Source organism: Hemibagrus wyckioides, linkage group LG18 (genome assembly GCF_019097595.1).
Source record: "Hemibagrus wyckioides isolate EC202008001 linkage group LG18, SWU_Hwy_1.0, whole genome shotgun sequence".
Taxonomy (NCBI): Eukaryota; Metazoa; Chordata; class Actinopteri; order Siluriformes; family Bagridae; genus Hemibagrus; species Hemibagrus wyckioides.
Genome location: NC_080727.1, coordinates 14,958,517 through 14,968,877, shown reverse-complemented (window position 1 = coordinate 14,968,877; position 10,361 = coordinate 14,958,517). Strand labels below are relative to the sequence as shown.

At 40.9% G+C, this 10,361-nt stretch overlaps 1 protein-coding gene across 1 annotated transcript; it reads right to left on the bottom strand.

Annotated features, from left to right (window-relative positions):
- Positions 1–357: 357 nt before the first annotated feature.
- LOC131369175 (olfactory receptor 4B13-like) lies at positions 358–1,302 on the bottom strand. The gene has a single exon (XM_058415651.1). It carries the CDS (start codon positions 1,300–1,302, stop codon positions 358–360), a length of 945 nt encoding a protein of 314 aa, XP_058271634.1.
- Positions 1,303–10,361: the final 9,059 nt, after the last annotated feature.

The window sequence follows — 10,361 nt, the reverse complement described above, 5'->3', positions numbered from 1 at the left end:
ACTGAATTAATTAATTAATTAATTAAACACTTAAGTCTGTGAAAAGAAGAAAAGACTTCATTTTGCAGAAAAACAAACAGATTCAGCAAGAGCTCAATTAAACCAGAAGCTTTAACAGAAGTGGATCTAAAGTATTTCACAGGAAATACCAGCATGTTAAAAAGGCCTGAAAGATTAAGATTAAAAGTATCCCTTAGAAGCAAAGGATTGCTAAGTTAATTAAATTAAAGCTATTTTTACTTGGACTCCTATCCATAAACAGTGGAAGAAACATAATTAGGCTTCAATGACCATTATGAAAAACAGAAGACAAAACAGAAGCAATTACACAAAATGTATGAACTTTTTCACCCTGTCTTAATTTCTTAAGGGAGCAACTTTTTTACCAAAGAAAAAATTCTGAATATGTTTCTTTATAACCTGAACACTCATGCCATAGATAACTGGATTTAACAGAGGAGGAAATATCATAAAATATATAGACATGAAATTTCGGAATTCGTAAGGCAAATACCTTGAATCTAGCCGACTTTGTATTACTTCAAAAAATACTCCAACAAAATAATTCAAAACAGCAAGAAGATGAGGTGTACATGTTTGGATGGCTTTGTTTTGACATTCCTTAGAAGAATATATGCAAACACGCAAAATCATTGCATAAGAGAATAAAATCATTATAACCTGTGGAATCAAGTAAATAGCCATTAGACCAAGTCCAACTTTGTTGTGGATAGTGATGTCTGTGCAAGAGAGTTTAATGAGTTCAAAATTTACACAATGTGTCTTATCTATAATTTCTTTGCAAAAAGTTAAGCGTATTGTGAAGGTTTCAAATATAAAAAAAGCAACTAATGGATAAGACCATGCAAAAAATATAAATACCTGCAACTTTCTTGTCGACATCATATCATGATAGTGAAGTGGGTAACAAATAGCTACATAACGGTCATAGCTCATAAAGGCCAATATAGTTAGTTCAATAATATTATAAGTGTTTAAACATAAGATTTGTATGAGACAATTTGTTAAAGATATCCTATGCTCCTCAGTAGTGAGATTAAATATCAGATGTGGGATCAAACTTGTACTGCCATAAATACCATTACATGACAGACTGCATACAAAGATATACATTGGGTTATGCAGTGCTTTTTCAAAATAGATTACAGCAATGAGAAGTGAGTTCAGGATAAAAATAGCAGCGTAGAGGAGGAGAAAAATAAAAATGAACAAATGCTTCTGTTTGTCCATTACATAATAGCCATCCAGAATGAATGTGGTAAAAGTTGATCTATTTTCCATTGTGTTTTCCAGCTTTGCTACAGAAGGAAGAAATAATAATTAGAAAGAAGATATTAAAACAATACTTTATATGATCTGTTTGAATGTTTTCACATGTAAAGCATGATGTTTTTCTTTTAGTGTACAATGCTGCGGTATAATATAAATCTGTGTCTCTTAGAATCTGTTATAAGTTGTAGTTCTTCCAAGACACCACTACTGACAGTTTTAGTTGTTAAATTGTTGTATAATGAAGCATGAATCCCCCCTAACCCTGAATCAAAAGTACTGCCATTTAATTATATTCTCCCACTTAGTACTAATATGTCTAATGTTTGTTTTAGAAATTTGTAACTGAAAGCTATATGTAAGAAAATTCTATTTTACCATTATTAAATACACATTAAAAATTCAGTTCAGCTGTACTGTACATCAGTTGTTACTTCAAATTTCATTTATGATCATGGAAAAATACAGTCTTTACTTTAAGCAGTTGTCTCACCTTTTTTGAGAAATGCAGGGAAGGAGGTCATCCTAATGAAATGATCGGCTTTTATAGTTCAGTAAAATGGGATGGTCTACAATGTTACCATCTCTTGTGGCCTGGTAGATGTCTCTTAGCATTTTCATCATGTCATGTTGTGAAATGAAAGAAACAAACAAAAATCACCCACTTAGTGATGAGTAGTTAAAGATAGAACTCAGAGGAGGGTGGCAAGGTTTGATAAAACTGAGAGAGAAAGAGGCAACAAAATGTACATTTTCAGATATACAGATAATATAATTCTATGTATATATAAAGGTCGACATTCAACTGCTGGGAACTGCAAGGCCTGGTGAAAGGGGGAATTTGTTACACATGTTACACACAATGTCTTGACTTTGCACATATAGATATGAACAAAACTTTAGGTATTCATATTAAAAAAACAAAGATATATTTTATAAAATCATCTGTTTCAGTCTCATTTTATAAGGCTAATTGATGGTTAGAAACCCTTTTGCAATAGTGCTAGCACAGATGAAAAAACGCTGTTCTGATTAAGGGAGCAATAATAATAATAATAATAGCTTATAATGGCTTTCTTTAGGTTAGTTTAGTATCTGCATCATCAGGAGTTGTGGGTTTGTTTACAGGCTCAAAATGGCCAGAAAGAAAGTATGTTCCTTGTTTCTATACTGTGAAATTTCATAGAACGATGTAAACTGGTTCTAACCAGAACAGAAAAAGGAGTGGAATGCCTCAGTGCACAACTGGAAAGCAAGAAAATTTCCAAGTGATCCTAAACCTTTGAATGGTAGTGTAGGTATTGACAGTTAACTAGCTAGATCTCACAATAAATAAATAAAAAAAACGTAATCTTTCCTCAAATTATAACACAGTGAATTTTGAGGTGCCATAGAATCCCATTAAAGCTGTGTCAATGGAGTTCTAACAGCTAAAAATGAGATTTTCATGCAGACTGTACTATCCATTGGGGACATTTTTATGTAAGTGAACAGTGAGATATTCTTAAAAGTTAAATAGCTAAAATATACAGATCAGGCATAACATTATGACCACCTGCCTAATATTGTTTTAGTCCCCCGTTTGCTGCCAAAACAGCCCTGACCCAACGAGGCATGGACTTCACTAGATCCCTGAAGGTGTGCTGTGGTATCTGGCACCAAGATGCTAGCTGCAGATCCTTTAAGTCCTTTAAGATGCGAGGTTGGGGCCTCCATAGATCGGACTTAACTGTTCAGCACATCCCACAGATGCTCGATTGGATTAAGGATCTGGGGAATTTAGGCCAAGTCAACACCCTAAACTTGTTACTGTGCTCATCAAACCGTTCCTGAACTATTTTTGCTTTATGGCATGGTGCATTATCCTGCTGAAAGAGTCCACAGCCATCAGGGAATACCGTTTCCATGAAAAGGTGTACATGCTCTGCAACATTGCTTAGGTAGGTGGTACGTGTCAAAGTTCAATTCAAGTTCAATTCAATTTTATTTGTATAGCGCTTTTAACAAAGAGCATTGTCCCAAAGCAGCTTTACATGAGAAACAACATAAGAAAACAACAAACATATAAACAGACAAACAGACAAACAGTCCTAGATGTTATCCCAAGTGAGCAAGCCTGAGGTGACTGAGGCGAGTTTAGGAGCTAAATACGAAAATGGTCTACCCCCTTTTGTGGACATTGATATTCTGGGAACTACTAGAAATCCGGAATTTTGTGATCTTAAAGAGCGTGGTGGATTGTAACGTGTTAGAAGACTGGCTAGATACGTGGGAGCTAAACCATTTAGAGCCTTGAACGTAAATAGTGCTAATTTATAGTCAATTCTAAGTTTAACAGGTAGCCAGAGCAGGGATGATAATATTGGGGTTATATGGTCATATTTTCTTGATCTGGTAAGAACTCTGGCGGCTGCATTCTGGACTAACTCTAGCTTGTTTATAAAAGATGCAGGACAACCACCTAGTAATGCATTACAATAGTCCAGTCTGGAGGTCATGAATGCATGAACTAGTTTTTCTGCATCAGATACAGATAAAAAGTTTCTAAGCTTGGCAATATTTCTAAGATGGAAGAAGGCTGTTTTTGTAATATTGGAAATATGATTTTCAAAGGATAAGTTGCTGTCTAATATTACGCCCGGGTCTTTCACTGATGAGCTAGTAGTAACAGTACATCCTTCTAAATGCAAGCTGAATTGCGAGAACTTCTGTGTACTAGTTTTTGGGCAATATCTCTGTCTTATCAGAATTTAGTAATAGAAAATTATCGGTCATCCAGTCTTTAATAAACACTCAGTTAATCTAGACAAATTAGATATTTCATCTGGTTTTGATGAGATATATAACTGGGTATCATAGGCATAACAATGGAAAGTAATCCCATGCCTTCTAAAGATGTTACCCAATGGAAGCATGTATACCAAGAAAAGCAGAGGTCCTAAAACTGACCCTTGTGGGACCCTGTATTTCACTGGCACTACACTGGACAGTTCTCCATTTAAATCTACAAAGTGGTATCAATCAGACAGGTAGGATCTAAACCATTTTAATGCCTGTCCCTGCATACCTATGTGATTTTGTAAGCGATCTATGAGAATGTTATGATCTATAGTGTCGAATGTAGCACTAAGATCAAGCAGGACTAAAATCGAGATGCAGCCTTGGTCCGAAGCTAAAAGCAAGTCATTTGTGATTTTAATTAGTGCAGTTTCTGTACTATGATGGGGCCTAAAACCTGACTGAAATTCTTCAAGGATATTGTTTTCCTGTAGGATGGAGCATAATTGAGCTGACACCACTTTTTCTAGTATTTTTGATATAAACAGAAGGTTTGAAATAGGTCTGTAATTTGATATTTCATCAGGGTCTAGTTTCGGTTTCTTAAGAAGAGGCTTAATAACTGCTAACTTGAGAGATTTTGGGACATAACCTAGATATAACGAGGAGTTAATAATATTGAGAAGAGGCTCTCTAGCTGCATGTATCACTTCTTTCAGCAATCTGGAATTGGATCTAACAAACACGTTGTTGATTTTTATCAGAACCAGCCTTCACCTCCCAACCTCAGCTATTGGGCCAGCCTTCACTCCCCACGTGCATCACTGAGCCTTGGCCGCGCATGTCCCTGTTGCCACTGTTCCTTCCTTGGACCATTTTCATTAGATACTGACCACTGCAGACTGGGAACATCCCATAAGAGCTGCAGTTTTGGAGATGCTCTGATCCAGTCGTCTAGCCTCACAATTTGGCCCTTTGTCAAACTCAAATCCTTACACTTGCCCATTTTTCCTGATTCTAACACATCAACTTTGAGGACAAAATGTTCACTTGCTGCCTAATATATCCCACCCACTAAGAGGTGCCATTATGAGGAGATAATCAGTGTTATTCACATGGCTGATCGGTGTATAATATAGATACATTATTGAGCTCCATTTTGGCCTCCTGGTGGTCCAGCGGCAGGATCCCGCACTCTCATTGCCGCGGCCCGAGTTCGATTCGTGGGCGGGGCGCCACCCCAGCCTCTGAAGAGTTGGCTCTCAGTGCCAGTCCCAAGCCTGGATAAAAATGGGAGGGTTGTGACAGGAAGGGCATCTGGCGTAAAACCTGTGCCAAATCGCGGGGGTCGATTGATCCGCTACCAAAAAAAACCCAGCGGACCCTGCAAGTGTGCGGGACAAACGCTAAGGAACAAAATAATAATAATTAAGCTCCATTGTCAGTGCACTTTGTCCAGCACAGATATAGAGCTTCCCCATATGATGATTGGAATACCTCTCAATGGGACTGAACCTTGTAACAAGCAGTCTTAAATACAATAATAAATATGACTGATATTTCAACATTAAACATATTACCACAGATTAGGTCTCCTTCTTCAGGAGACAGCATGGGTAAGTTCTCAGTCCTTCAGGGGCCAACACCCTTTCTTTTATTACACTCTACACTTCACGGCTTTTCTGATTTATCCACTGTTTTCTACGCATGTACTCTAGATATTTCGCCTGGTACCACCATTGCCATCCAGCACGCGCTGCGTTTACTTCATGATGAGATCACTACCGCTCCAGGTACCAGCGGAGCGAAGATTGACCATAATAATCTAGGGTGCATCTCTGCCATTGATTGGTCCAAGTTTGGAAAGCCTGGTACTGCAGAGAAGGCCTGCCAGACTGACATCATTGATACAACTATTTGTTCTTCAAAGCCCTTGCAGCCTGTGTGCAAGGCCCGTGACCGGCCAACATGCCGTGTTAAACATTATATTGTTCTTAAGCTCAAACGACCTAACGAATAAACCTTACCTGAGAACTCACTCCTGCTGTCCCCCGATTATTTCACACTACATCAAACACACACCTCATACATATATCCTCATTTACAAAATTATCTCCCACATTCCCCCCTTTTGTGACTCAAGTCACAACACACTCAACTTGTTCAGATGCTATGCATACATGCCTTATATACGTACATAAATCAGCACAAGGATTATATACTCGTATGATTCGTTTTCAGTGTTTCGCTACTATCGTGGTGCTAGTAAACAATTGCATTTGAATTATATACTCGTTAAGGAATGTAATAAGTACTCCAAGCTCTGTGCAGGTACCACTGCATGTAGTTCTTCTCAGTCTTGCTATTGCCCACCTCACTCGTTCTCTCACATTCGCCAATCAATTTCATACCCACCTGGATCCCAACCCTACTCACCAGGTGCCCCTGGTTACATGCAATCCACGTTGTTTCCGTTTCACGCCCGGTGACCAGCAGCACGACCGTGCCTGCCTTAGGTTGTCCCACCCAGTGAGATCTTACCCATCTTTGGCTAACCGGCCTTCTTCTCTGGTCACCGGCTGCCCCCTTTTTGGGTAGCAGCTTTCCCGTTGCCCAACACCTCTGACTCTGGTGTGGCTTTTGTGTTGCTGGTCCGTCTTCTCTTGATTCTTCAGTAGGGCATTATTGGGATCTGTACCATGAGCCAGATTGGAACCTCAGTCACTCTGTCCTCAGTCACTCTCGAGATCTCATCACCTTACCTACCCAGCCACTGTACCTGCAGAGAGCTTCAAGTGTGCAAACATTAAGTATCAACTAACTCTATGTTTATAACACATTCAGTAATGTCTACCACTCATTCCCACATGACCAATAAGCCTGAATCATTATTATTATGTTCCCTTTAACCATAAATCAGCAGTTGTCATTAAGATGCATAAATGAGTAACATTCAATCATTCAGTAGTCTTTATAAGACTTCTCCAGTGATCCCGGCACATTTGACACTTGGCATACGGATAGATTCATATAAGAAGCTGATTACGCTTTTTCATCAGTAGTATTTCAAAACACACGTAAATGATAATAGTGTTGCATGCATAAACATTAGTGACTTAAAACACAATATAATACGACACGCCGACATAACACAACCCACATCCTTTATGATATCCCCTGTTGTTCTTCTGCCCATGTGACTTTGCGCCACGTAGAGGGGCCGTTGGGAGGCTAAGGAGAGGTTACTAGCACATCACTTAGCCCCCGCCCGATGGTTGGAACGGCAAGGCTCTCAGCAGCTCCATCATTCGTCTAGGAACATTGGTCCACAATACATCTTCCCCTAACTTGACTGTAATGACCTCTACCCTCTTTCTAAGAGGAACGCCTATCCATATTCCGAACCTTCTCTTCCTCCTGTACGCTAGATTAAGCAACCGTTCTACACTATAATGTGCATGTTCTACCACAATAGGTAACTGCGCTGTCTGCCTCGGAGTGTATGCGAATGTTTGTATCTCTGTGATGTACATCCTGTCTGCGTAAATCTCCCTCACCAATGTACGTCTGTCTATAAAAGGGTACTCTAGCAATCCTACATTTGGCTCCCACTCTCCCAAATCGTTTTTCAACAACCTACCCCATAAATACCTCCATATATGCCTCCAATCCCCCTCCATTATGCAATCATCTTTATTAAGTCCAATTCATCACTGCCATTGCTGGGTTTAAACGGAGACTCAATCTCATGTGTCATCTGAACATATTGGCCAAACAATGTGTGCGTCATCTGTGTAATCATGGAACGCAGTAGTGGGACTACACAACACAACAGAACGGCGAGTATCACTAAAACCACACCTACAACTGTTCCTATCCTAAGTATGACGGCTCTCCAATTTGAGGAGAACAACCATGCCAGCCAATCATTTGTTGGTTTATATGTGTTTTCTACATGCTCATCTCTAAGATCTTTCATTTGCCTCAATATTTTACTCAGGTTACCCTCTGGACCAGTGTGTATTGGAATGTAAGTACAACATTGGTCTCCAAACATAGTACACACTCCTTCTTCCGGGGCTCTCATGGTGTCCAGGATAAGGCTGTTCTGTAAGGCCATGGTAGATGTTGCATGCAGTTGTTCTTGAATCAAATCCAATGCTTGTATTGTGTAGTTCATGAACCTTTGTTGATTGTACCAAATGTAGTTAATCCATCTCACGTTTTTACCAATCTGTGCCCATGGCAAGAAAAAGGTCAGTGCTCCTGCTCCTGGTCGACCAATGGCAGCATGTTCATCAGGGACTCCCACCGGAACCCCTCTCCAATCCACATAAACCCCACTGCTCCTGTCAAATCGTCCCAAGTCGCGCTTAATTCGTCGACCTGATGCATTAATCTCCTTTTCTTGCAGCACAGTTAGTTTTCCTGTCAGCACCACTGTTGCACAGCATCCTCCCCATCCGGGTGGCAGGGTCTGCCTAGCAACACTATATCCACAATACCAGAATACATCAGCCAGCGGCCTAGTCCCATTAGATAGGTCAGGCTGGTTCAGATCAATATAGTCCTTTTTCCACTGTCTCCACACGTTAATCTTCAATCCTTTTGTATCTGCCGTCATGTCACAGTCTTTAGAAATGTTGCCGACGAACATCTGTGATCCGTTTGAACATACACAGAATGGGTATCTCTGTCCCTGACGCTCACTCACTCTGATGGGTGGATGTCCCTCAGTCCCGATCTCCTCATACTCACAGGTGCTATTCAACTTCTTCAACCTGGTTGGGCCGTAAGCACATGAGATAGAATGCATAAGACAAACGAATGGGCATAGGCGGCGTAGGTTGTGCTTGGTGCTGTTACAACCTTCTGGTCCTCTCGTTGGAAAAACCCTGGGAGCTCGCGATGTCCTGTCATGGCACACTATGCACGAGGTGTTTCCTGCTTCGTGTGCTGTGTAACTTAGCCATTGGTAAAACAAGTTGTTTGTCCACAACTCCTGGTCTAATCTACTCATAAGGCTCATTGACTGTGCAGTGTCTCTGCGTACTCTGGGCAGTGTTGTTGGTGATTGCTCAATATAATACATTCCCCTAGTTTCATCATTCATTTGTTCATCATCACCAAAGACTCGCATAAGTGTGTACGTCCATAGTCCTATACACAGCAGTGCTATTATTACAAGTACCAATAAGCCCCAGTCCGTTCTGTTGATTTGATCACCGTTTCCCTCCTCTTCATTTATTTCTTGGTCATCGTTCCTCTCTCTCCTTTCTCTTTCAGTGTTCTCGCCGTGCACGGGCTCTAGTTCTATAGGCAGGTCCTGTATCTCCCACATCGTGTTGTGAAGGCCCTTCCCTTGGGTCGTCTTCTTCTTGTTCTGCTGGACTCTCCCACGGTTGGTACTCCTGGCTCTGCGGGTGGGGCGCTTGTACCGAAGGGGGTTGTGAGGCGGGAACAGCTGGATCACGCCTTCGCGTCTCGAATTCCCTTATCAGTGGATCCTGTTCCTGCGCTCTTTCACGTCTCGCTCCAGCCCCTGGATCTGGTGCTCTGCAACAGTGATTTAGATGAAACCAAGCAGTCTTACCTTCGACCTTTACGGCTATTGGAGTAGCTAAGACAACTTTTAGTGGTCCAACTCATCTGGGCTCATTCCATCTTCTCTTGAAGACCTTGACATACACCCAGTCTCCTGGTTTCACAGTCCTCAGCTCCTCGTCAATTTCGCTCGTCCTTCCCTCTGTAGCACCTTTCACCTGTTGGAATATAGCTCGGTGTATTTCAGTCAAGTGCTTCACATAATTGCCAAGCTCACTTTCAAGCTGCTCCAGCGAAGGGCCCTTATAGGGCCCTCGTAGATAAGGCACAGGCATAGGTCGTCCTGTAAGCATTTCATGCGGGGTTAGATGCGTCATTCGGTTAGTTTGCATTCTCATGCTCATCAGTGCTAATGGCAAAGCTTGCACCCAATTCATTTTTCTAGCTTCACAAATTTTTGCCAGCTTCGCTTTTAATGTTCCATTGGCCCTTTCCACCATTCCCTGCGACTGTGGGTGATAGACACAGCCCAATCTGTGTCGTATTCTTAAATACTGGAACACTCTTCGAATCACATTGTTCACAAAGTGAGTACCACTGTCTGAGCTGATCTTATCAGGAATACCAAACCTTGGAATCACCTCACGACACAAAAATTTAGCCACTGAATCTGCATCTGCTTTAGCTGTTGGGTGCGCCTCCACCCATCTACTAAACCTATCCTCCACCACCAAAACATACCTTTTCTT